We start from the raw sequence: 26599 nt of genomic DNA, 5'->3' as shown, positions 1-26599 counted from the left end.
CACTCACACACACACACACACACAGAGAGAGAGAGAGAGAGAGAGAGAGAGAGACAGAGAGACAGAGAGAGAGCACAACAGCCTCTCTGGGGACCCAACTAGTGGAGAAATCAGATCCTCCTTTACAAGAAAAGGAGCAGCTTGTGTCTTGTCAAGACTCACCTACTGGCTCCTTTACAAGTCAATAACTGCTGCCTGCCACCCCCTTCCCACAGACGCCAAGAGAAATTAATTATAATTTATTACCATTTATAAGGGAAAAGAAAACGTGCAGGATTTGGCACCAGGGGTGTCAAGGTGAAGTGTCTTCACCCTCAGTTTGGGAACACAGGCAGGCAGGCAGGCAGATAGGTAGTGGAGGCTGAGCCCGCTCAAAATAAAAGAAAATTGAGCAATAACAAAGGGATTAATTGGAGAACGGGAGGAATTTAATTGGAAGGTATGGGTGCCATTTAACTCAAATATGGGAGACAATTTCCTTTCATTAACGGTGGTGGGACTGAGGCGCTTTGCTGAGCCTCCCGTCAACTTGTCCCCACATCCTCAGGTAAATTCGTCAGGTCGTTTCATTACTGCCCGGTCTCTGGCCCTAATTTGGATTTGAGGGCTTTGACAGCTCCCTGGCCCAGAGAAAAGAATTGCCCTCTTCCTGTGGCCGCACTGGGCGAGCCACCTTAATACGGCAGTGAAAAAATAAGAGTTGGTTAGCCAAGGGTTCAAATTATTGCCACCCCAGCACACTGACCTGAGTGTAACGGCCTGGTCCAGTACGAATTCCTCACACATTTCCTTAATTAGCTCCCTGACATTAACACCAGGCCGCTGGAGAATTCTGGGTCCCTCCATTTTTCAACAACCAGAAACAGAAGAGAGAGGAACGCTCCTTATTTCATACACCACCGTGGGTTAACACCATGATGTCAGTTGTGTTTGGAGTCTGATTCTGGTCTTCCTTCCATGCCAGGTCCAGCTAGACTGTGCCTGTGATGGTTCTGTCTGTAGATCATTGCAGGGCTACAGTGGAGCTGTCTTAATCATGGTGCCTGGAGATGAGTCTCAGAGTTCCATCTCCATGAGCAACAAAAGAACCCTACTCTGTTGCACTTCATTAACTCCACTTCATGTCTCTGCTCGATTTTTTTCATCCCTTTAAAGGCTCTTCTCTCATTTTAAGCGTTCTTTTTTTCCTCTTTTTAAACTTTTTTTTGTTCTGTGTTGTGTCGGAGGGAGGACGGTGGGAGGGGTGGTGGCAGTGGTGGTGTAGGAGGTGGTGCTGAGGTGGGGGAGCCGTTATTGACTTTTCAATTTTTGCCTTCCCAACAAGCCCGAGCTTCAGAGGCTGCGGCTGAGGGAGCGCCAGCCCCCCAAAGCTCCTGGAGCTCTGGGTGAGGAGCGTCTGCGAGCCAGGGCACGGAGCTCCCAGCATCCCGCTCCACACCCCGGGAGTCCACAATCAAAGAGGGGGGGCGGGGTGGGAGTCGGGGTGGGTGAGGGGTGGGGGGTGGATGAGGGGTGGGTGGGGTGTTGGCGGTGCTGGTGGTGGAGAGAGGCGTAGAAATGTGAAGGCGAGGCGAGCGAACCGCGGGCACGTTCATGAAGTAATAATCATACGCGTGGAACAGCAAATGAGGAGTTGAGGGTGGCGGGGCTACAAAACACTTGGAGATGCGCTCTCTGAAGTTGGAGGGCTACTGATCATCGGCAGCACCAGAGAGCCATGCAAGAGTGAAACGAGTCAAAGAGTGCGAGTGAAGAGGAGAGGCAGAGGGTGGGAGGAAGAGAGAGGGAAGGAAAAAGGCCAAGGATCCGTGGCCGGCAGTTTACGATAGCCGCGTCCAGGGCTGATCTCCTACCGCACAAGTTGGCCGGCGGGAGGTGGTGGAGGTGGTGGGCGGCCGCAGGAAACCGAAGGGAGCGCGGCTCGCGCAAAACAAGGCCTGGCCGGGCGCCCACACCGTGGCAGGTGCGGGCGGGGAGCGCCAGCCCAGCGTCAGGCCCGGGCGCCGGCTCCACTCCACTCGGCTGGGCTCCAGCCGTAACCTTTCATTTCCAACCGAGCCTCCTTTTAGCTCATAAAGGATGAGAACCATCTCGAGGGGGTGCGAGCAGGGAGCAGAGACGGCAAAGGCCTGTAGGGGTAGACAACTAGACCAGTCCTACGCGCTCTGGCCCCACTCAGTTTTTGTTTTCTCTCTAGTTATCACTCTCCTTCTTCTCCCTCTCCCTCTCTCCCTCTCTCTTCTGTCTTTTTTCTGTGGTGCTTCTTTAATAGTTATGGAGCTCGTTCTCATGCGCTGTGCGGCTGTCCTCCAGGCCATGTGAGGGGTAAAGGCAACCCCCCCACCTTCAGAGCATTCTCTCTGGGGTCAGGAGGTCAGCCTTCACAGATGTCTCCTGCAGACAGTTGGTTGTCTGAGGACTGTGTCTGGCCAAACAATGCAGCTCGCTTCCCCACAGTTAGACAAAATGAATCTTTTTTTCCTACTCTTTTTTTTTTTTTGAATAACGACTAAGAAAATAAGACGTGTCTTTTTAAATGTTTCGAGTGTGGAAAATAACGACAGCTTTTGTCGAGTACGATAGCAGTGTTTTCGTCTCTTTTGGTCTCTGAGCCATTCTCTTCTCCCAAAGCTTCCTCCAATTGTTCTTCAGAGAGCTTAGTCATGCTGGCCTGATAACATAAGGGAAGATGTCTTTTAAAAACCCAAGGGAGGAGAGGGAAAAATGAGGCGCTTTTTCAAAGAACAATTAAGAGAAAACATTGCGTCTCTCGCCGATACAAAAAAAAAAGCAATTCGCACAGCTTCACTAAATGAACAGAAAGACAATATTTGAAGTAGAGCATCGCTAGGAAGCCTCAATCACAACAAATGGGACCAAAACAAGCTCCAAACCCCCAAAAGGGTGTCATTAAAGGAAAATCAGGCTTCTGCATTTTGAGTGGGTAAAACCATGCTAATGTTAGAGGAGAACACAGAGCCAGGGCAGAATTTTAAGCTGTATGTTGCGCCGAAAAAGACATGGAAACCGTGTAATTGGAACAATCTTTAAAAGAGTGAGAGAGAGGAAGAGAGAGTAAGAAAGAGAGAGAGAGAGAAAGAGACCAGGGGGCAAACGGTCTTTGAATAGCTTCCACCATGTTCATCCCTGTCTGGCTCCTTCTCTTTTGAAATTATATTTTTGCCCTGTGCTCAAAAACAGCCCCCTCTATTCTCAAATTGATAACCTTCTAAATGAATTATCATAACACATAATGAAGGTTCTGTTGCACCAGCACCCCCCCAGCCCTGCGGACACATTTGGCAATGCTGATTTGTTGTGTTGTGCACGCTCCCCTCTCTCTCTCTCGGTTCTTTGAGCGTGCGCTCTCTCTGCTCCAGGCATGTAAATAAGAAATTATCCTTGCTGACTAACACTCCTAATGTCTCCTTGGGGTAATCAGAAATTATTAGACGCTTGCCGACAATAACAAAAGCTAATGGCAACTAACTACTGTCAAACTGAACACCTCCTGGAGACCCCAACCACTTCTGCCTCCCCAACGTGTCAGGCTGAAACAAAAGTTGATCGTGTGTGAAAAAGGCGCTCTCTGTGTAGGGACTGAGCTCTTCCTTTTGTTCCCCAATCAAGCAACGCGCACCCCCCAAACGCCACGAGGTTCATTACAACACATCCAGGAGAGCAAATCGAGGCTCGGAAATGAGCTTACACGCAATAATGCCCCTAAACATTTGCATAAACACTTTAGTTGTGCCCGAGGAAGGCGACACGGAGAAGGAGAACACGGGTAGGGAGGAAAACTAAAATTGCTGGCTTGTGTGTGCTTTTGCTTTCTTTCCCTCCCTCTCTCTCTCGCTCTCTCTCTCTCTCCTTCATCCTCCTCTTCTTTTTCTCAAGACTCCCACTCTCTTGGATGCTGGCTGCCTGCTAAGACGGTACCTGTAGGGTATAGCTGCCACTGCTCTAAGCTCTGGATTCCCAGCGCGCTGCTCCACCCAGATGAGACCACACTGCACTGCACACTGGGGATCGCCTGCACCGGGGACTTCTGCCTCCCCTACCTACATACCCATACGCCTCTCACTCGCCTTCAAAGCAATCTTCTAGGGTGGAGTTCAGATAGGAGTGTGGACTTATGGTTGGGGGTTAAAGTGTGTGTGTGTGTGTGTGTGTGTGTGTGTGTCTGTTTGTCTGTTTTGGGGTCATGAAGGGAGTGGTCATAAAGCCGAGGGGCAAAGAAGAAAGGGGAAAGTAGAATGCAGCGCAAGGCCCATTGGTCAAACACAAAGGGGCCTGGGGGCCAGGCAGACCTCAGGAGACAGGGGGGTTAATACCCAAATAAGCACACCTTAAACACCCCTGGATGAGCACGGCCCAGTAGATCTGCGGTCCTCCATGCAGGTGTGCCTCTAACCGAGACAGGAGGCGAAGAGGCCTCCCTAACCTCCGCCTGAACCATAATGGGGGACCCGAGGACCCGTGTGAGGGAGAGGGAAAATGGGTCACGTCAAACCTGACACGGCCTGTCGTTGCTTATGCTGGTTCAGTGTGTGGCTGTTTCCCTTCTTCTCTCCTTCTCGCAGACAGACTGTGTTTTACTGACAGTTGTGTATCTCTCTCTTTCCCCCTCCTCTCCCTTTCCCTCCCTCCCCTCTCTCTCTTCCTCTCTCCTTCTCTCTCTCCTAACTCTCGCTCTTTCTTTCTTGTGAAAACATGCACGCACAAGACAGACATGCCCCAAACACACACACACACACACGCACAGACTGTCACATAAACACACCCAGCACTCGGTGGAAAACAAATCTGCGAGAGTCTGGGCCAATTGGATTATCACCTCTTAAGGGTGACTTCTTGGCTGACCCCCTCAGGGGCGGCCTGCTAAAACAAGACCCCCGCACAAATTCCTGTGCGCAGAAACGAGGGCCGGCCTAAAAGGAGGCGGTGCGCTGTGAAAACACAGGGGCACAAACGCACACCGCTGGCCAGTGCCCCCCCGGAGAGGTGTGGCCTCAAATCCCTTTTAGCCATATTACATCAGGCCCTCTGCCTCACCACATTGCCACGGCGACTAGGTGGGGAAGCAGGGTGGGGTAGGGTGGGGTGAGGAGTGGAGGTGTTTTTAGGAGGGAGGTATCTCACCCAGCCTGTTTCTTCTTCTCTCTCTCTCTCTCTCTCTCTCTCTGTCTTCTTCCCTGTTTCTTGCCTTTCTCTCACACTCACTCTGACTTTCTTTCATACTCACTCATTGTCTCATCCCATATTTGTTTATCCCATCTTTTCTCCAACTCTCTGGTGACATTTTTCATCTGTGGTCTAAGAGGCTATGCCTCTCTCTCTCTCTCTCTTAAACGCAGTAAAAGTCCCTGGTGCTCCATGGTGCCTAATCATGATTGCCTTCCTGTCCTGCCTCCTCCCCTTCATACTTTTTAATTACAACCAACATGCTCCCAAAAGGAAACACAGTCCAGGGAGAGGGAAGAAGAGAGGGAGAGGGGGATAGAGAGAGAGAGGGAGGGAGGAGGAGAGCAGAGGAGAGAGAGAGGAAGGAAAAAAGCTGTTTTCCCCAAAAAGGTTCTCTCCCTAATGGAGCATAGTGTGCATTCTCCCCAAATGCCGTAGGAATACATTCTGGTAATTTTTTCCCCATGTCCAGCAAACATTAGTTTGCACATTGGGCTGACTGACCCACTTAGTGTGGCTGCATCGAGTGACGTCTGCATGTGATTATGGGTCAGGGGGACGAACCACTGCCAGAGATGGAGAGAGAGAGAGAGAGAGAGAGAGAGAGAGGAACATCTGAAAAAACAGAGGGAGAAGAGGAGCAGAGGAAGGAGGAGGAGGAGGAGGAGGAGAAGAGGACAGAGGAGGATGAGGGAGTGTTGAGTGTGTGGTGAGGGCGGATGACGTTACTGGAAGTGCTCTCCCTGACTTACTGGAGAGCATTAGCACTACTTCTGTTTTTTTTTCTCTCGCTCTGCTTTAATGTGCCTTTTTTCTAAATCCAGAGAATAAAGCGTGTTGCACAGAACAAGCAAGAGGGGGTGGGGGAGAGAAGAGAGGGAGAGAGAGAGAGAGAGAGAGAGAGAGAGAGAGAGAGAGAGAGAGATGATCATTCTGTTTAATCACCTTCTGGAAAAAGGCCAGGGAGTCTGCAGTGCTCAAGAGAGAGAGAGAGAGAGAGAGAGAGAGAGAGAGAGAGAGAGAGAGAGAGAGAGAAACTGAGGAAGGGGTGAGCCTCAAAGCACAGCCCCTTGAAACAGCTCTGAGTGTGGAGTGTGCGCGGAGAGGCCCTTTCCCGTAAATGCCTCTGAATGCTGAATCCAGCAAGAATCTGGTCTCAGCACAGAGTGGGGATCCATTTGAAAACTATGTGCATTAAGTATACTTTTCCCCATAGATTAAGTACTCACCATGAATAATTTAGCCACTCTTATGCTAATGGGATCAGGGAAATATCCCTTGTGTTTTTTTCCTCCACAGAAATTTTTTCTCACAGCACAACAATCATATTGTACACCCCACCCCTCTAAAAAAAAATAACAGAAACAGATGCACCCCCTCCTCCCCCAAAAAATATTTTCTCGTAGCAGCAGTCAAGCAATGGGAATCTTCAGCAGCACCTGAAGCATATTGGTGTACTCCTCCTCTGCTCTGCTTCCAAAAATATGATGTTACCACAAAACAAAAGACAAAATATTCTTCTTTCGTCGCCATCCACATTAAGACACTGATCCGTTCGAGCCGGGGGCCTGATATTGTAAACACCACAAATCAACAGCTCTTCTGTTGATAATGTAGTAAACATTCCATGGTTTACTCTCTCCGGGGAGTGCGCTCCATTAGCCATTAGCACGCCTAATGCCCCTCCATTCAGGCCCTTGCAGCCGGGGCTCTGGGAACTGTCCTCTGCCCGTGGAGATGCTGAGGTGCCTGTTGCCTGTGACGCGCTGGTGTGCCAGAGAGGGCGAGAGAGGGGGGGGGTGGCTGACTGTGTAAAACTGATCAGCTCTCCAACAGCTGGGAGTGACGACCGTGAAACAGCAGGGACCACAGCTTTTTTATTGTTTATCTTTTGTTTATGGTGCAGTATTCGGCTTTAATTACTCCTCTAAATTAAACTCTAACAGGCACTCAGAGACAGCCAGAACACCCCTCCCCCACACACACACACAAACACCCACACCCACACACAAACTATTCTCCCACTAACCCCCCTGCCCCATTTCAACATACACACATATGCCTCCAATGCATTTGCTCCGTCGTTCACACCTTACACTCAAATAAATACAGCCCATGCAAACAAACTGAAAACCGGACCCAGGAACAACCACGCAACATGGTTTCCAACATCCATTTCCCCATGGTAATTGTCCAATCTCATAGTTGTGTGAGCTCCGTGCCATGATGTCTATGATAGTGCTGAAGTGTGTGGAGCAGAGACAAGGCAGGGCAGCAGAGAGGAAAACAGCAGTGCTCGGGGGTGCTGCAATACGCCAACAGGGCCTGTTCACACTGAGGCTTTCTGGGTTTGAAGCTGGGTGTTTCGGCGCCTTGTGGGAACAATTGCCTCTCGAGTGAGGTCCACCACAGCCACTCAGCCCGAGGAGGCTCCCTCCCAGGATGGAGGGGTGGTGAGCGGGGAGGTGGGGGGAGAGGGGGTTGGAGGTTGGGTTGTGGGTAGCTCAGCACCCCTCCCTGCTGACCTCACCATAGAGCTGGGCTCTCGGCTCCCCCAGTATCAGCTCAGCGAGGCTCTCGCGGGAATCCTCCCTTTTAGCCCCAGCGCCGCAGCTGAGCATCGCTGCTCAATTGCTGAGAAAATGTACAAAACGCTTTTCTCGTGCTGGGCCTTTTTTCCCCTCCCCTGTACGAAAATGGATCTTTTTTTTAGAAAAAAAAAAAAAACCAAGTGAAAGAACCTAAACAGAGGGAATCGTATGGAAGGGGCTTTTTCGCTCACCACTCAAAACGTCAACCTCGATTTGGTTTTCATGCATAGCTAATAATTATGGGAGCGGACTCCAGCAGCTAGTCTGAGAGATCCCCTACCTTGCTGTTGAATCAGCTGTAAAAGGAGGGTGGGGGGCACTTGGGTGAGCTCGGCCAGGGCCATGGAAGAAAAAACAAACTTTCCCCCCTCCTGCGGACGCTGGGATTCCATACACTTTTCCATGTTTATGACCATAGAAACTGAGACAATGAGCGAGAAAAATAAACACTGGGGCATGTTTCAGAGGTTGCGCTGGCGTTTGGCACCGTGTCCACAAGCAAGCTTTGACAGGGATCGGCGCTGTTTATTGGATGTTAGCGTTAGCATGCGTAGCGCCGGTGGTGTGTGTGTGTGTGTGTGTGTGTGTGTGTGTGTGAGTGAGCTAGGAGAGGCAGGCCAGCGCTGTAGCCCTTGCTATCGCCTTGAGGCTGAGCTGCACAGCTTTTAAGAGGAAATTCTCCAGAAATATTAAGTAGGCCGATGAGCCGAATTTATCAGACATGTATCGACAGCCAAAACACGCTTGTCCTGCATGCTCCACCTTGCCACTCCTTTGTAATAAATCAGTCTTTGAGAAGCCACTACAAACACACACTCTCACACACACACACACACACACACACACACACCGCTTTCTCACCAGCTCAATTATTCCTCTGGCACGTGTACAGGGGTAGTGCTAAAATAGAAGATACAAGTGGCAGATTACGAATGTAAATTTTGCTCACAGCTATAATCTCCGAGTGCTAAATCTGCCCAAAAGCGTTTGCGGGAGCACACACACACACACGCACACTCACACTCACATTCACACACATGCACACACACAGGAGTCTGTTGGGATAGCATGAGTTACGTTCTGCGTGTCTTCCAACCACAAGCATAGGCTGACTGTCAGCACTGAGGGCTTCATTAGCATGGAGATGGAAACAATGGAGAACATGAAGTCGCCATCACATCTCCTTGGAAAGAGAAACAGAGCATGGGAGTGAGGGAGAAACTGTGTGTGTTTGTGTGTGTGTGTGTGTGTGTTTGTGTGTGTGTGTGTGTGTGTGTGTGTGTGTGTGTGTGTGTGTGTATGAGAGAGAGGGAGAGTGAGGGAGGCCTTCTGCAGACGTTATGTAATGAGAACCATTTCGGCGGTCTGTGGACAAGGGGAGCAGAGGAAGCGTGAGGGCCCATAGGGCAGCCCAGACGTTGGGGTTGAAGGAAGCGGCTCGGTTTACACACAGAGCACCTCTTAAGCGGGTGGCATACAGAGAGACTTGATTTCACTTTCTCTCCTGTCTTTTTTTTGTGTCCGTTTTTGTTTTGTTTGGTCTTGTTTTATTCCCGCTTCACTAAAAATAAACCCATGGGGGTAGGAGTCTCTTTCCTCTGAACTCTTGCTCTCTCATTCTCCGCCTCTTTTCTCCCTCACCCTCCCTTTCTCTGTCCCTCTATCTGTCCATCTCTCTCTCTCTCTCTCTCTCTCTCTCTCTCTATAGAGTGAGGCCAAGCTCTCCCTTTCAGGTGGGGACCTCTGAGCAGCACTAATGAAACTGTGGGTTGGTGGGGGTGGTTGAGGGGTGGAGGGAGGGGTTGTGTGAGAGGTCAGGGAGGGGACTCTTGCAGAGGGGATGTCAGGAGTCCAGCCCCCCCCCCCTCTCTCTATCTCTGTCTCTCACTCTCTCTCAGCCCATGGTGGTGTGGTCTGGCCGGTGCTGAGAGTCAGGGAGCACCTCAAGCGTTAACGTAATTGCAAGAATGTGAAAAATGAGGCGACTGGGCGCCCGAGCGAAGCGAAAGGTCAGAGCGCGCCTCACACAAAACAACTGGCTGCAGGGACGGCCTCATTAGGCCACCGCCATCAACTCACTCTCTCTCTCTCTCTTTCTCGCTCTCCCTCTCTGCCTCTCTCTGTCTCTCCTTCTCTTTTCCCCTTCTATGTCTCCTTCTCTGCCTCCCTTTCCCATCCCTCAGACTCGTAGCCTGAAGGAAGGTGTTTATTTCCTGCCAAAAGGTGCAGCGTTGGCACGGTCCAGGACTCGGGTCGGGCCTGGCACTCAGTGCCGTACCGTAACTGCCTTGGCCCGTATTGATCAGCTGTTACTGGATCCAGTGGAGAGGGGAGTCGATAAGTGCTCTGTGGATTACAGGTCACTTGTACTTATGTGTGTAAGATAATCAATAGGCAGTACATTTCACTCTCTCTCTCTCTCTCTTTCTCCCCCCCACCACCCTCGCTCTATCTCTTTCTCTTCTTCCTCTCCCTCCCTCGCTTCCTCACTCGATCGTTCTCGTGCAGCTGCCCCCTTTTCCTTAGATGTTCTTAGTCGATCCGTCTCTCGACTGACTTAGGAGAAGTGGAGTAAGTAAGGATGGCCGGCGAGGGCCATAGCGGGTCGGGAAAATGCATAGCCGGCCACTTAGGGCTATTCTGAGCTCCACGCTTGTTTGCCTACCCAACGTTTAGACACATAAAGAAAAGAAAAACGACGGAGGCCAACTGCGCTTTAAATGTATTTTAAACCGTCATAGGCCTAAAATCATTGCTTTATGGCCACATTAAATTTCATCCTCTCCACTTTGCCAAGTGCCCAAGGGCCAGCAGAACGTGTGCTACACCTTGAGTGGCTGCTCCACTGACTATCCACACACACACACATGCACAAACACACGCACACACAGACACACACACACCAGGCATGCACGCACACACACACAGCAGGCCCTCTCCGACCTATTGGGCAATTCCTCTAATGCAACCAGACTCGACAGAGGGAGCTCACGTCACAGAGGTCTGCTTGTAAGTATGGCATTGTGGTCACTAACAGTTTTTCTTTTTGCAGCGGGAGCCATTTTCAAAAGGCACCAGGCAGACAGACTGATTAAACTGTCTGCACCACAGAGTGCTCCATCGATAGGTTTGATTGCCTAACGGGGTGAGATGATAGCCACGATTGGACATGACAACAGTCTGGCTGTTTGCTTGGGGGGGGGGGTGTGAGAGAGGGAGAGAGATGCAGAGAGGGGGGAGTGTGTGTGTGTGTGTGTGTGTGTGTGTGTGTGTGTGTGTGTGTGTGGAGGGGGGATGGCTGCTGTGTGATGAAATTCCATGCAAACTCCGAATGTGGCCCAGGAGCTTGCGCTCACCAGAGAAACGAGATCTCCGGGCCTTCTCAGGAGCGTTCCGCAAACACGCCAAACAACCGGGGAGGGAGGGAGGGAGGGGGAGAAAGAGAGGGAGACAGAGAGAGAGAGAGAGAGAGACAGGCAAGGAGAGAGAAACTGGAGGATAACCAGAAAATGCTTCCATATAGAGAGACATACTACTCCTGCATTCATTACGATTGGTCCTTTTTACGTTGCTGTTGACACAATTCAATGTATTTCTAATGGGTCACGAGAAAGGGAGAGAACAGAGAGACAGCAATGATTGAGTAAACACACATTGATAGAAAACGAATGTGATCTGCACAAGAGGGGAAAATGTAGTAGGGGCAGGCGTAGACTTTTCAGGAAGCATTATTTCAATCTGGCAGACCCGAGCCAGATAAAAACACAAGCCTTTCTGAGCTGTAATTACCACTGTTGAGCTGGCAAAGTTAATATGTTTTAAATGTTACTGAGAACTGGCAGAAAAATCCAATTAATCACAAAGCTTTTCTTAGTGCTCAGTTCCACTTCTACCTCCGCCCTTCTGCTTAAATAGCAACAGTTTAGAACACTTAATAAGCCGGGCTACATACACAGAGTGGCCTATATATGTTTACAGTATGTCTGGGTGGCTAGCGGGACATTTGTGTGTGTGTGTGTGTGTGTGTGTGTGTGTGTGTGTGTGTGTGCACGTGTGGGTTGGCATGCCAGGGCTGTTCGGCCCGAGTGTAACGTGGGATTTGACGCTCGCGAGCGCTAATTTGCTTGACAACATTAGCGCTGGGCGATGTATGGGATTGTCAGGGGATTTTGAGAGGCTCCATCCGTCTTGGCCGGGCTGATGTGCTACCAGTGTACACACTGAGGTTTCTGCAGGAGCCCCAGCGGGCAGGTAGTGCTGGGGAAGTAGCCCCACACAGGCTGCCCCTTGTGGGCGAAAAACACTGCCCCTGGGGTAAGGTAGGTGCGTTTATATGGTGTGAGTGTGTGTGTGTGTGTGTGTGTGTGTGTGGGCATGTGGCTGGCTGTGGAGGGGTTTTCGAGTGTCGGACAGGGAAGAGCATCTCACCTTGTTCGCTGCTGTTGTCGCCGCTCTGCGAGGCGTGTCCTCCGCTGGAGGGCCCTGGCGTGCCGGCCGAGTGTGTGGAGGTGGCGTCATCGTGGTCTCTCCAGGAGGCAGGGTTCTGCGCGCGCACACACAGGGTTGACAGAAGGGATCCATCCGTCCCAGCGGTCCCCCAAGCCCAGTCCAAACCGCAAACCAGGAGCAGAGAGCGAAAGGAGAGAGAGAGAGGAAGAGAGGGAATGAGGGGGAAGAGAGAGAGAGAGAGAGAGAGAGAGGGAATAAGGGGGAAGAGAGAGAGAGAGAAACCACATGAGCGACTTGGAAATGTGAGAGGGACATCTGCGAGGCTCTGCAGGGCAGCCCAGAGAGCTCTTGACTCTATCACAGGCTGCAGAGGCATGCCCCCCTTAATACACACACACACACACACACACACACACACACACACACACACACACATACCAACACAAGACTAATCAACAGCTCCATCAGCCTCGGCGAGCTGGGCACGACTTAAACTCGCTGGCACTCACACCAAAGTCTACGGCCTAACAGCATAATTAGCACGTAAGAGTCTATCACGGCTGTATTTAATGTACCATCAGATTCTGAACAAGCGCTGTAGAATTGTCTAAACACATGTGGCGGAAAAATGTCAAGTTAGTTTATACCATAACCAATTGAGACTTCCGCGTTGAGTGAAAAAAAAACTACTGAGGTAAAAAGTCTACATACACCACAAGAGCCATTAATCACCAGGACTGTCAGAAATGAAAATAAGATATGAAAGTGATTCTCTTGTCTGGCAAAGAACGGCACGCCTGACACACAGATTAATAACTCTCTCACTCACTCACACACACACACACACACACACACACACACACACACACACACGCACACACACACACCGTGAGTAAAATGGTGGGTTTATAAGTTGTGAGAGGCCTCTCCTCCTCACCCTTCCTGGTCATTGCCAGGGTCCTGCTGGTCCAGGGAAACAGGATTTCTACTGTACAGGAAAAGCTTTATCTGCGACACACGAAGGCAGGCAAGAGGTGGAATTTCCTTTGCCATTCCAGTCAGGAGGGGGGACATGCAGACCACGTCACCTCCTCACTCCACACACACACACACACACACACACACACACACACACACACACATACACACACAGTCAGCTTTTCAGACACACACACACGTACACACACAGTCAGCTTTTCACACACACAGACACAAATACACAGTGGAGTCATCCGCGGCTGCAGTCCCTGAGGAATATGATTCAGCATGTCACCTGCAGCCAGTGACAGCCGGGGGCAGCCCGGGAAGGACAGCACGGGACAGGGGCGGGCAGCCACGAGGCAGCTGCGGCCGTGTCTGGTCCGGGGCCCTCAGAGCACGTACGGCCCCCTTGAACAGAGCCAAGCCAAGCCAAACAAACACAGGCCTGCACCAAGGCTTCCCACAAAACCTCAGCTCACTTCACTGTTCACCCTCCCTCCACCCCCCCAGCTTTATACACACACACACACACACACACACACACACACACACACACACACACACACACACATACACACACACATTCAGCATAATGCATGTGCATCACAGACACACTTATATGTAAGCATACTCAGACAGGCATTTATACACTCACATCCATATGCACTGCATGGGCATGTACACACTGTGTGCACCCACAGATATGTGAACTCATAGTATAACGAGAAAGAGAGACACAGACTGTGGAGCAGCACACGGAGCAAAATATCTCCAGAAAGCGAGTTGCCATTTGGCCTAAGCTTATTAAGGTCTCTGCTGAACTCTTAATCTGTGAGAGTCCAGTGTCTGTTCAGCTGCCTTTGTGTGAGAGGGCCCGACTGATCCGCTCAGAGAGCAGTGGGCAGCGTTCCCCTCACCTCGCCTCGCCTCTCCCCCCTGGACAGGATGACCTGAGGGCTAGTTGCTGGGGCCTTACCTAACCTTACCAGCCGTCCTGCCGCAGCTCTATGGTGGGGTGTGGAGAGAGAGAGTGTTTCTCTCTCTGTCTGTCGCTCTCTCTCTCTCTCTCTCTCTAAATCGGGCCCCAAAGTGAAGGGCGCACCTGCCGGCGAGAGCCCAAACTCTAGTCTCTCAGTGTCAGCTGTTCACCGCATGGCAATCAGATAAAAAGCTCGCCGAATTATCAGAGAAGTACACGGGGGAGGTGGGGGCAGAAACAATAGCTCCACAAGGATTTAGCTCTCACACAAGACATAAGGAGCACCCTCTCTCTCTCTCTCTTTCTCTCTCTCTCTCTCTCTCTCTCTCTCTCTCTCCCTCCCTCCCTCTCTACCTCTCTTTCTCTGTCAGTTGCTCTTGCACAGAAAGTGACATACATCCTGTGGATGTGCTGACCAAAGCTACCACAGGGCAGATTGACTGTGCGGTGGTGAACTCGGTTTACCCTTTACTTTTTCTTTTTCCTTTCATCCATTCACAGATGCAAAACTCGCATTCATTCTCCCATAACATGTCAATTGCATCTTAAGAGAACATGTCATAAAAATAGGGCGGGGGAGCAGAAGCAAGAGGAGGAGGAGGAGGAGGAGGAGGAGGAGATGGGGGGCTGCAAAGATTCGAGTCAAGAAAAATGAAATAGAAAAAACACTTCTCATGCAGTGTATAATGCAGCGTGCCTGAGCCAGACTTCATGTACTCAGAATGTGCTGTTGTTGTTCTAAGGGAAGAAAATGACTGGGTTCCACTTCCTGAAGCTGAAATATCCATTGCCGGTAGGACTGGCCTAAAACTCCTTTGCTGCTCCTAGCAGCGCAACGCAAAACTGTGCTAAAGCAGCAAGCGCTCCATTTCAACAGTGGTGCCTCAGCACCTTCAGGACTAATTTAAACTCAACGACACTTGAACGAAGCTCAAAAATCACACGCTATATGCCAATGTTAGCAGTAACGTTATTTTCCAAGAAATCTGGATCTAAAGCTAAATCGTTTGTTTTTTTTATTTTGCCATAACGTGTGCACGACAAGGGCAGAGGAAAAAAACAACATTTCAGGGTCACACAGTGACTTTCGCAAAACAGACACCCATGACATCATCGGTTGCGTTAGACGCATACGCACACACTGTAAAAACGTTCCTTCATGTCTGCTCCGACAAGACATCAAACATGGCCACAGATGCCTCAACTGTCCTCACTCAGCAAAGCCACAAAAGCAACAGCCTTTTTCCCTCTAATTAATAATTCAAATGACCTCTCGCGGCTACAGCATGGGCGTGCTCAATGAACGCAAAGGAACACAACACGTACAACACACACATATATACACACACACACACACACAAACACTCAGTTGCCAAGACTCCCCTGAGTCCATTAAAGTTCAAACAAGCCGCAACAGAAGAAAAAAAAAAAAAAAAAACACAAGAGAAAATGGGGTGAGCATCACCCAAACACTTTTTTTTTGTCAATCTACGCCAAGAAGCGAGAGGAGCAGAAAAAAAAAAACCTTAATAATAATCACACATGTGACTGTTCCCTGTAGCTCAGAATAATTAGAAGTCAAACATGGCTCCCTCCATGCTCTTGTGTAATGGTGTTAAAGAGCAGTGTTACGGGGAGGAGGTGAGTGGCGAGTGAGCAAACACACAGGCTCTGTAGGCACAATAGGGCTAGATGGAAAATAAGATACGAGGAAGCCCCTTGGGTCTCCTGGGGCCGGCTTTTCTATTTGCTGGGGTTACAGACTCTGATAATGCAAGTTGTAATTAATATAAAAGCAGGAGACAATGCGGGTGAAGAGGCTTGTCGTGCAGCGAAGGCCACGCAAGAGCAGGGGCGGCTGAGTCGCTGTGCGACGCGTCGTTTCGCACGGACACACACCTGCCTTGCCCATCAAAACACAACCCGCTGCTCCCGCCTTTTTTTTTTTACTTCTTTTCTTTTCTCTTTGTCTCTCCCTCTCCCTCTCTCTCTCTTTTGGTCTCCCTATCCTATCGCAATTTCAAATAAAATTGATTTAGGACTGTCTTTGAATTTGGTCTCAAATTCCCAGGAAACCTGAGGTATCTACAGAACGAAAGTGTGTGTAGCGGAGAAACAGTGAGCACAGAGGTGTGTGTGTGTGTGTGTGTGTGTGTGTGTGTGTGTGTGTGTCAAGTAGCGTGCGTGTGTGCGTGCGTGCGTGTGTGCGTGCGTGCATGTAGAGGGAGTGGTGCATAGTGCTGTATGCTATGGCTGGGAACTCCGAGTTACACATCCCGTCCTGCTGACACACGAGAAACACACCAGGCCGTAAATCTCCCCCGGCTGGCGTTTCAAGACGCATCTTGCACCTAAACTCCTCACACATTTTTGTCAAATTTAACACGTAATTACATAGCCTCGCCGAAAAGACATTCAAGTGCAGGGTCACGACTATTCAACTCTTCACTATTTACAAGACCGTCAATTATCTCCTATGCTTTAAAAAAGGAACATTAATTTGCCATCAAATAATTGACAGCTGAATTGTTTTAAAATATAGGAGTGAGTGGAGTATGTGGTGTGTGAGAATGTAAGTGTGTGAGTGGGTGTGTGCGCACATGTGTGTGTGTGTGTGTGTGTTTATGCGTGTGCGTGTATGTATGTATGTGTATGTGCGTGCGCGCTTGTGTGTGTGTGTGTGTGTGTGTGTGTGTGTGTGTGTGTGTGTGTGTGTGTGTGTGTGTGGCTTCATTTTCTGAAGTGGTGTTTTGCACAATGCCCTGACTAGCACATTACAAGCACAATTATTTTATCAAAGGAAGCAAAAAACTTTAATCCCAAGGCGGCAAGCCTTTTGGGACCTATTCTGATGCATGTAAACAACAACATGCACAAAATCTAGAAACTGCCTCCCTCAATAACAGAGACAGATGAGGGGAAAATTATGATAAAAAAACCCAAAACAAACCTTTCGAAACACACAAACTGTCACTTTTTCCCCGGCTGTATTCATTATGAATTTTAAAAAAAACAATGCACCGCATTTTTGAAAAACAGACTTGCATATTTGAGCTTACAGCTTTGCCAAATATTGCTCTCATCTGTGCCAAAGGTCGCTCTCATCTGTGCTGGCGTAGTGGCCACACATCACTCACGAGCAACAAGTCCTGCTTCTCTTCCATTGCTCATTAGGAAGGCATGCCAGCAGGCCCAAGCATCTGAACACTAATCAGACAGGATATGTCGAGCTAGACGCCGTACCATCACAAAACAATCATCCGAGATGGCAGATGTCACTGTGCTATGCCTCTGACTCTGTGTATAAGTGTGTGTGAGTGTGTGTGTGTGTGTGTGTGTGTAGGGGGGGGTGCTGGATCCAAACACAGGCAGCCTGCACGTGCTACTTCATTCGGAGAACCTCCACAACTGAACAAACCCACGGTTCAGCGGTTTTAGGAGCCCTGTAGGCTAAATGTAGGCAAACACACTAGTGCGCACAGGTGGCCAATCGTGGCCCAAACCATGCAAATAGCCTTAGAACTATAGACCATTAAAACACCTTTTGGAGAGAGAGAGAGAGAGAGAGAGAGAGAGAGAGAGAGAGAGAGAGAGAGAGAGAGAGAGAGAGAGAGAGAGAGAGGGAGATTTAGTGCTTGCTGTGTGGTTATTATTTCTTGCGGGTTACCTTGACTTGGAAATTAACAACATGTAAACAGAATAGCCTTTAGTGAGCCAGTGCAGGGCTTAGATAACCTACACGTAACCTCGGCAGGAACTACAAGCATGAGCCGCGAGCACTGGAGAAGAATGGGGTGCCAGAAACACACATGCCACAATATTTCTTCACGGCGCTCTCTAAAACTATGCACCGAGGCGGGAGAGGGTTTCAGCCGAGCAAGCTGTGAAACAACTGCAGCGAACGTGAAGTGCGCTTGATTTAAAAAAAGAGAGAGAGAGAGAGAGAGAAAACTGTGCAGTGGCGGGGCCCAGGCACAAAGACAAATTCATTAGTACTGATAATATTCAGCAAGCATTAATTCCATTCTTGGCCTTAATTGGATGTAGAATAGAGCCGGCTGAAATTTTATTGCAGTAATTAAAAGGCAAACAGGGCCGTACTGACACACGACACAACTACACTGTTCACTGGGGGAGATGGAGCTTGTTTTCACTTTTCATCCGTATGACAATATGATTAATTTGTACCCCCCCCCCCTTTAGAAAAGAGAGTGGGAGCTTATGGATGTATGGGGGGAGCAGTATGTGTGTGTGTGTAGGGGGCGTTAGGGAAGTAACAGGAAGCAAATATAAGAAATCAACTACGCGACAAAGGCCTTGTCTCCTTTGACAACGCCATAATCCAATCAGCTCAAAGATAATGTAGCATTCAAGTGTAAATAAAACCCTTCTTATTAGGCTCTACCATCAGGTAGAGCAGAGAGAGAGAGAGAGAGAGAGAGAGAGAGAGAGAGAGAGAGAGAGAGAGAGAGAATGAGCACAAACGCCTGTCTCCTTCATGAAGAGCCTCATCATCCCAGGCAAAGCAACTTTCACCAAATGAGATGTAGCCCAGGGCTATATATTAAAAATGCATATCAAAGCAAAGAAAAATGGACGTGAGAGATTCTAACTAAATAAATTAGCATATCTAACTATCAAATTGCCTTCTACTCTCTCCAACCAAAAAATACAGAAATGAATAATAAAACATAACCAAAATAAAAAATAAAATGAATAAAACAAAAACCAGTATCTGCTTGTACTTGACATCAGATATGCCTGATGTATTTACTTTGCAGTTATATGGTTTTAATGCTCGCCTCAGCTACAAACACGCCTCTTGCTCAGGGCAAAGGCTTTCTCAGCGAAGAACATTTACAAAGTGAGAAATAAGCCTAGTTTGGTCTATAGCTATGCCCATATATGCAATCTCTGCTTATTCCAAAATTCAGAGATTTATAGATACTGAAATGTTTATTTTTCAGTTCAAACTATTTCCTATTCAAATACTCTGTTCCTTGTTTAACCCTTCACTTGATGATCTTATCATTCAAAAATTGCAAGCACAGATGAAGATATAGATATTATCACTACAACAATACAACAGGTTTTGATCATGCAAGTAACTATTTTCATAATAGTTCAGGTGCACCCTCTCAAGTCGCATACTGGGTTAATGGCAGTGTAGGCGACAGGTCATACTGAAAGCCATTTGTGTTTGTGTGTGTGTGTGTGTGTGTGTGTGTGCACTTAATTTGAGTTTTGCATATCAATAATCTGCCCACATGCCTACTGCTACAAGCCAGGAAACAGTAGCCGACTGGCTAGGTCTCCTCTAACAAGCACCAGAGTGTACTTGCGAGGAACTTGCACTATGGTAGCACTGACCACACCAATTAGCTGTTGTAAAATGTCATTGCTGCCGTAAGAGACATATAAATCGCTCTAAACTAAAATACCTAATGAAGTGGTCAGTGCAAACGACTTTCGGATAAATTACCTGTCGCGCACAGCCAAAGTTTCTTTATGGCCACTCCTGATTTTCTCCATTAATATATTTAATTTTCTAATTATCAAAATGCTATGTCTTACAAATGGCCGGATGACAATGGCGCGGTCTAAACATTGCGAGGGAGCTGGAAATTGGCTTGAGCATCAACCATCTGCCACGAAACTAAACAGGCTAGTTTATCTAATCTCTTCGGTATAAACAACAGCATGCCTCATTTCTACACTTATTCTGAGCTAGATGCACAGTTCGCGGGGCTTTCAACTGCCGTTCCACCCTACTATCCACGTTAATTCTAGTTTTGTTCACCTTGCAGTATTTAAGCAACCATGCATGCACTGCGGACATTCAAAGCCAGCTCGTCGCTATTATAACTAGACCCAACAGATGCAGTCCGTTGACTTTGCATAACACTTAAATCTGCTTTAATTCCTAATAGGCTTGAGCTTGGGCCGCTGATACATAACCAGTCATTCTGTCGTGATTCACCCAATAGGCATAGTTATGCATTCACTCTTAAAATAGCATACACGCCTTAACAAAAAAAGAATTAATAATAATAAAAAAATCTTAATTTTCAACAGCACATTAAACCCAACTCGTATGTTCGTGCTACATTTATTGCCCTGAAAATCTCGTTTAAAACCACGGGATCGATCTCCAAATGTAAAGGCGGGCTTCAGGTACATATTGTTATTGAATTCAGTTCATATTGTGACCGTAAAATGGGCGCAGGGAGCAGAAGTACTTCAGAGAGCAAGCCACAAGTCGATCAATAGGAAACAATTAAACACATTAACCAACAGCGTGTAACGTCACTACTACGCTGCCCGACGTAAAAGAAGCTCTGATGCCACATTATGAACTTGACATTGAGGGCACCCCGGCAGCTTCAGCTGCATGGCTTAATACTTTCTCTGCGCTTATGAAGTAAAATCCCACAGCTATAGTTAGAGGGCTGTCTACTGGGTTATATCCCCATGGCATTTACGCACAATGTTCTTTTTCAAAAACAGCACATAGGCCTACAACTGAGGTACATTGCCAACGAAAGCCCATCAGTGTTAAAGAATACTGGCCTACTCACTCTACGTTGTAACCGAAGAGCGACTATTCCAGCCAAACACAAGAGAGGTAAACACATACAAGAAATCCTCAGACTGTACGGAATGGACACCGGGAGAGGCCTTTGACGCCTCCAACCACAACAAAAACATTACTAAATTATACAAAACTGACCAAACTCGCCAGATAGTGAGGATATTTTGAATATAACATCTAATCTAAAACTATGGATAATTACTAACATATATGTGACCTGTGCCTTTGCGTTTTAATTCTGTGTTTACCAAAGAATACACCATCGCCAGTTTAGTGACTACTCTCAAAAGCATTACCACACGCGAGCGCGCACAAACGCAAACGCGCGTGCGCGCGCAAACACACACACACACACACACACACACACTGTCAACAGGCTCAGAAGCGGCGCCACACGCGCCATAGCTACACATCACTGCAAGACAATAGTCTGTTATGAAACCAATTAAACCCGTGTTACTTACGTGATCTGCTAGGTTGGTTGAAGATCCCGAGAGTTCCTCGTGGTCCGATTTTGAGCTGCCATCCCGTTCGTCAATAACTAGGTCTATTGGCATTTTCCCTTTCAAACAACTGATGTACCGATGGCAAAAATTGTCGCAGAGCTCGTGAACCTAAAGGCAAAAGAATATATCTTTTTCAGGACAAGGGGAACTCCACAGGCGGTCCAAGAATAACCACAATTATGGGGCATTATCGGGCGCGACAAGGAAACAATAGTGAAATTGTTGCAGCGCTTATTATTCTCAAGAGACTGGCGCAACAAGTTGAATGCACAGAAAATAAACATGGTGCACAAGCTGATAAAATACCTAGACAAATATGTTGCACCTTCTAAACCTGTATTAGCACACTCTGACCCCCATCGCATTTAATATTAAACAATTGCCAACAGTTTGATCAATATCCCACAATAGTGCGTAATGAGTGTTTGAGCTTTTAATTCAACTGCAACATACATAAATAGCGTCATAAAATATTAATATATAGTGTATCAAATATTTCCAGAAGAACATTATCTTAGTTGGTCACTACTGCGCCATGCTATACACTGGTTCACTGGTATATACCCATTATTTTTATTCAGCTGAAGACAAATCGCAGTAAAGACATTTAGAGGCCCATTTACCTTTTCTAACTCCAAAAGATGAAACCGCAAAACTTGTATGGCTTGTATCATCTGGAAAAAAGGAATATATAACATGTTTTAACATGGTAGTCGATGACAGCCGTGTTGTCGTTGCACTACGATAATATAATTTACTAACTTTGAAGGATTTCATATTGCACTTTTTTTTTTAAGTAGGCCTATTGTCCCTTTATATTTACCATGAACATTGGGCAGGTGCGTCATCTAACATTTTACACATATTTTATCAAAGACATATATGACAACAGCGACAGAATGACTGATTTCTTAAAGCAACAAATTTAGTTGCATGGGTTTAACAGAAAATGCACATCCACGCAAACGCGATGGCGGATTCACCCCTACATGTAGCCACCGCGTTAACACTCCCCTAATCAGTGCTTTCCCTCACGGCCTCCTATGGTAGCCTAATGCTCTGCCACTCGAGACCCCTCCGAGCTTCCCCTTGTTCACTTCAAAGGAACCTGTCGAACATCTGTGTTGTGCTTTTGCATCAAATCCTCCTATATTTACTTTGCAATGTCAAGAACAGGGGTGCATGTTGGAGACAAAACAACCATAACATTTAGTGGCAAATGCAGCGCATGTGGAGGAAATACGAAAGTGTTCTTGAATCACGCTTACCAAATTGTCCAACTCTGGATTTGAAGAGAATAGAGGTTTTTCTGCACGGACCTAAAATATCACCAGAAGCGGGGGTTAATTTGATCACGTGATATAACTATATTACACAATGACATCTACAACCATAGCCAACTGCATGGCAAAATAACAAAGTTATTTAAGAAAATAGTTCAGTATCCTAAATTAAAGTTGTGACGGGCCTCTATTGTGCTATTCTTAACGTCTTAGCAAAATAATGCACGTGCCAATGACAATAGGCTACTTCACGTGTCATTCGCTAGACTTATTGTAATATTATTTTTACGATACAAAATTAGGAGAAACTTCTTCAGTCAGTAAATGCATGTTAATCCACAGTTTTTACTGTATTGCTATCAAAGGCTTATTCAAATATACAAAACACAAATGGCAGACGGATGTATATAAAAGTGACCTGTTTGGCAAAGACTGCGATGTCCTCGTTGAAGGAGTCGGAGGAGCAGACATCGCCGCCTGCTACCCCAGGCTCCCTGGGAGTGCACGTCGCCAGCTCACACTTCTCAAAAACCAAGGCAAGGAGGGGGAATAAAGGGTGACTGCAAGAAGGGAACATGAACTAAGCGAAACATAGCCGACTACTTAGTTTAAAGTGACATATTATAAACTAGAAGATGTTTGTAAAAGTTTAAAACATATAACGACGCCATTATTTTCACTTAGTGCCGGCCATGGCTTCTCTTGTTGTCTGCTTACAACTTGACATGTAAAGCCAAAATCCTTTAGTTGTAGCTTTGCATCAACATGTTGTTTTACATATAAAATAATAATAGTTATTCTTTAAAACAACAAGAAATATTTATTTGGTTTGTAAACTAGAGCAGACATAATGTTGTTCATTAAATAATGTTAACATATATTTCATTTTCAATCCGCACAGTGATACTGTCAAAATTATAGTCCATTACTTTACAAAGTGTGTGAAAATAAATAACGCGCATTTAAATATGTGTAAGGTGCCCTGACCTGTTTTATTATGTGTTTGGTGACTCTGTTATTGTTAATTGACAAGTCAGGATCAGGATTATTATTTTTAAATAGGCCTACAGACGACTCTGACAAGTGTAAACGTAGCCTAGTCATATTTTTACAATTAAACTGACTGTAGTATTAACCAAACGCAAAATGAGTTTTAATAGGCTAATCATGGAAATAATATGTTGCACCTACATGACAGTTCCACTTTTAACACCCCGCGTTTTTTAAAGCATTTTTGAAAAAGTAGAAAATAAACACAATTATTACTCACCCATAAATTAGATCTTTGTCCCTCTTTAAAACATCGTTGACAGCTGAGCCCATGCTGGTGGGCATTACATTGGGATGGGGTGCATGTGCACCGTAATGCTGGCTGGCGTGGAGCGGAGGTCCATGATTCAAGTGGTGGACCTGGGGTAGCGGTCGAGGAGCATGCGGATCGTACATAGATGCCGGAACTCCAACTCCGTCCATTCCCCCATAATGGGCCAGTTCATCGTACTAAAGTGAAACAAAATCATATCAGAGGAAACAAGGAAACTTTTGTATCATAGAAGTGTACAGGAGTGGTGTCAAAGAATCAAGTGATTCCTTCAAAAAATGAAAGGAAAGGAAAAGGGAAAACCATAACAAACCAAAACACAGTGTGTAGGCTACACGAGGTTAAAAAGTATTATTATTGTTAAGAGTAGTGCGTCGAAGGAAATGACGGCACTGGTTATTCTACTTTTAAGTGCAAACTGATAGTTTTGAAATTACCAAAAACATTCTAAACTTCTGTATCCCCGAGGCTGAGTTACTTTCGTGTTACTTAGAGTCCCTTTAAAACAGCTCCACGAATGCCGCGGAGATCACCGGTATGGTAGGGGCTGTCACGGCGCTGGACGAGTTGAGATACAGCAAAAATGTCAAATAAAATGCCTCAGATTGTAGTAGTTTGCAAATGAACCGCCACCGGCATGCGGATAGCGATAGACGAGGCCCTCCGATAGGATTTGTATAGGTAAGTGTTGGAGATTTAAAACCTACCCTTTGCGCCATCAGGCTGCGCTCCAATAAACTCCTGGATGTGTCGTATATTCAATATCCCAGTCTGGTAAGAATGTGATTTAGTGGTAAGATTCCTTTTTCAACCAACTTGGTGAATTCTCCTATTCTCCAATGTGGTTCAGAACAAGCAGAGGCATCAGGAGTTTTGCAATTTTTCTTGTTTTCCTCTTTGCCCCCAAAAAAGAAAAAAAATGTCAACCACCAAACTGAAGGTTACAATCGGCCCATCAACAACCTGCATGTAACTAAACTGTCGTGTCTCATGGCTTTTTGCCACTCCAGCTGTCAATCAAAGCCAGAGGTTGTCAAGGTAATGAATGAATGATGGTTGGTGATGATGTTCAAGAGAGGATGAATCTTTTTAGCCCGTTTTCATCCAACAACTCCGCGTCTCCTTTATGCCTCCGGATCGCTATCTTGTTTTATCATTACTGTAAAAAAAAGAAAAAAGTAAAAGAAATTAAGAGATTGCAATTCAGATCGTTCCTTTTCCCGGTAGGTATTTCGTCTATCTCGCAGTCTGAGATGAGTGAGTGTCAGCGAGTGTTGGCAGGTTGGCTGCTAGCTTGCTTATAGAACAGAGTCAGTTCGCAGCGCTGATCGGCGGGAGAATGAAATGACGGAACCCGGAAGTAGAGGTGGCCATAGCCAGTCCTACAGCAGCAAGAGAAAGAGAGGAGAGACCAAAGCCTGTGATATGCAGAGTATGCACACGGACGGCTTCAACTCCTCACGGGGGGAGCCAAACAACACAGCATCTGCTCTCCACCGATTTCGCTTGCAATATGAGCTCCTAAAAGTAGCAGAAGATGGACAAGAATGGAGCGCGGTTATACTGTAGCCTAATCTGCTTTTGCGTTTAGCTCGGCGTTTGTGCTGGTAACATCGCAAGCAAAGAGCACAAACCGTTTCAGTGTTAAAATACGGAGGCACCGCACATGTCGTCAGACCAACTTTTATCGGTCTGCACTCCAAAGCGCATTTCAAATAAACCACAGCCTGCCAACTTGTTCCAGTAGTTGTTTTGATAGTTATCGTAAGTTTTATCAACTGTAAGTTTCCATTTAGGTGGCGATAAACTGACAACACAAAATGCCAATAGGCTATCTGAAACTCAATTCATAAGTAGGTTACATTGTAAACGACTGACAAAAATCGTATCAATTGACGCATTATTTTCATCTCCATAAGCGCAAACTATTTCTTCGAGAATCCAAGGCCTTTCCCAAATGAATAAGGCAAATGGAGTGATATTGACCACCCCTTTTCAGATAAAATGAACTTTTCCAAAGGTTTTTGCGAGGAAAGTAATTTTGTATGTGTCTTCCGTCCAATCGTATCTCTAGATAGAAATCCGTGCCTTACCTCAGAGTAGTCAATTACGAGAGCTCCCCAAGATCATCAATCATAGGGAGAGTTTGAAGTTTAGAGGAGGGGCAAAAGCTTTGCTCATCGATTGTACTACGGCTTGCCCCTCTCTCTTTTTTCCAAGTCCAAGCTTTTTCTGACCTTAAAATCTAAACAGGCCATCAGTCCCTTTTGCTATTTAGTTTCATCAATAATAGGCTAATATAGATTGTTATGCGCATGACATCACCGTATCGATACGTTTTCTCACAAATGGTAACATTTATGGCTCCGATATTTTGTTGTCGAAATTCACCATGCACGAATGGGATGCGCTTGGCACACTGGCGAGGGAATGAAATGGACGGAGCAATAAGGTCAACAGTCTACCCAACAGACAAACAAGACACAAGGCTTTCCGAAGCAGTGAGAGAAATTATAACGATATCATAAACGATGCAGTGTAACAACAATTATGTTTGTGACACAAGGGGGTGGGGAGCCCTACAAGAAAAAGTAGAACTGAAGGGTTGACAAACGGCTCTGCGGACATTAACATGCAATAGAGCAAGAGAGGGGAACTCCACTGTTGAGCAGAGAGGTATGGCAGTCTCTCCCGGGCTGGTCAGCGCTGCATT

General features: G+C 47.0%; 1 protein-coding gene across 10 annotated transcripts in view; it reads right to left on the bottom strand.

Moving 5' to 3' along the window:
- Window positions 1-25924, bottom strand: part of meis2a (Meis homeobox 2a) — an 88689-nt gene extending 62765 nt beyond the window's left edge. For 2 of the 10 annotated variants that reach the window (XM_048227391.1, XM_048227392.1), the window contains exons 1-7: window positions 24594-25924; window positions 23836-24065; window positions 22984-23125; window positions 22551-22601; window positions 21906-21956; window positions 21241-21390; window positions 12204-12318 (exon numbers count right to left, since the gene is read on the bottom strand). In XM_048227391.1, coding sequence (XP_048083348.1) covers window positions 12204-12318; window positions 21241-21390; window positions 21906-21956; window positions 22551-22601; window positions 22984-23125; window positions 23836-24065; window positions 24594-24605 — 751 coding nt within the window. In that variant the 5' untranslated portion in view covers window positions 24606-25924. Of the gene's footprint in view, window positions 1-12203; window positions 12319-21240; window positions 21391-21905; window positions 21957-22550; window positions 22602-22983; window positions 23126-23835; window positions 24066-24323; window positions 24539-24593 lie in introns of those variants that run through there. The other 8 variants (XM_048227383.1, XM_048227388.1, XM_048227385.1 and 5 more) reach the window with 5 other exon arrangements.
- Window positions 25925-26599: the final 675 nt, after the last annotated feature.

This window comes from Alosa alosa, chromosome 19 (genome assembly GCF_017589495.1).
Source record: "Alosa alosa isolate M-15738 ecotype Scorff River chromosome 19, AALO_Geno_1.1, whole genome shotgun sequence".
In the NCBI taxonomy this organism is placed as follows: domain Eukaryota; kingdom Metazoa; phylum Chordata; class Actinopteri; order Clupeiformes; family Clupeidae; genus Alosa; species Alosa alosa.
The sequence above is the reverse complement of the archived record's forward strand: the minus strand, read 5'-3'. Positions and strand labels throughout refer to the sequence as shown.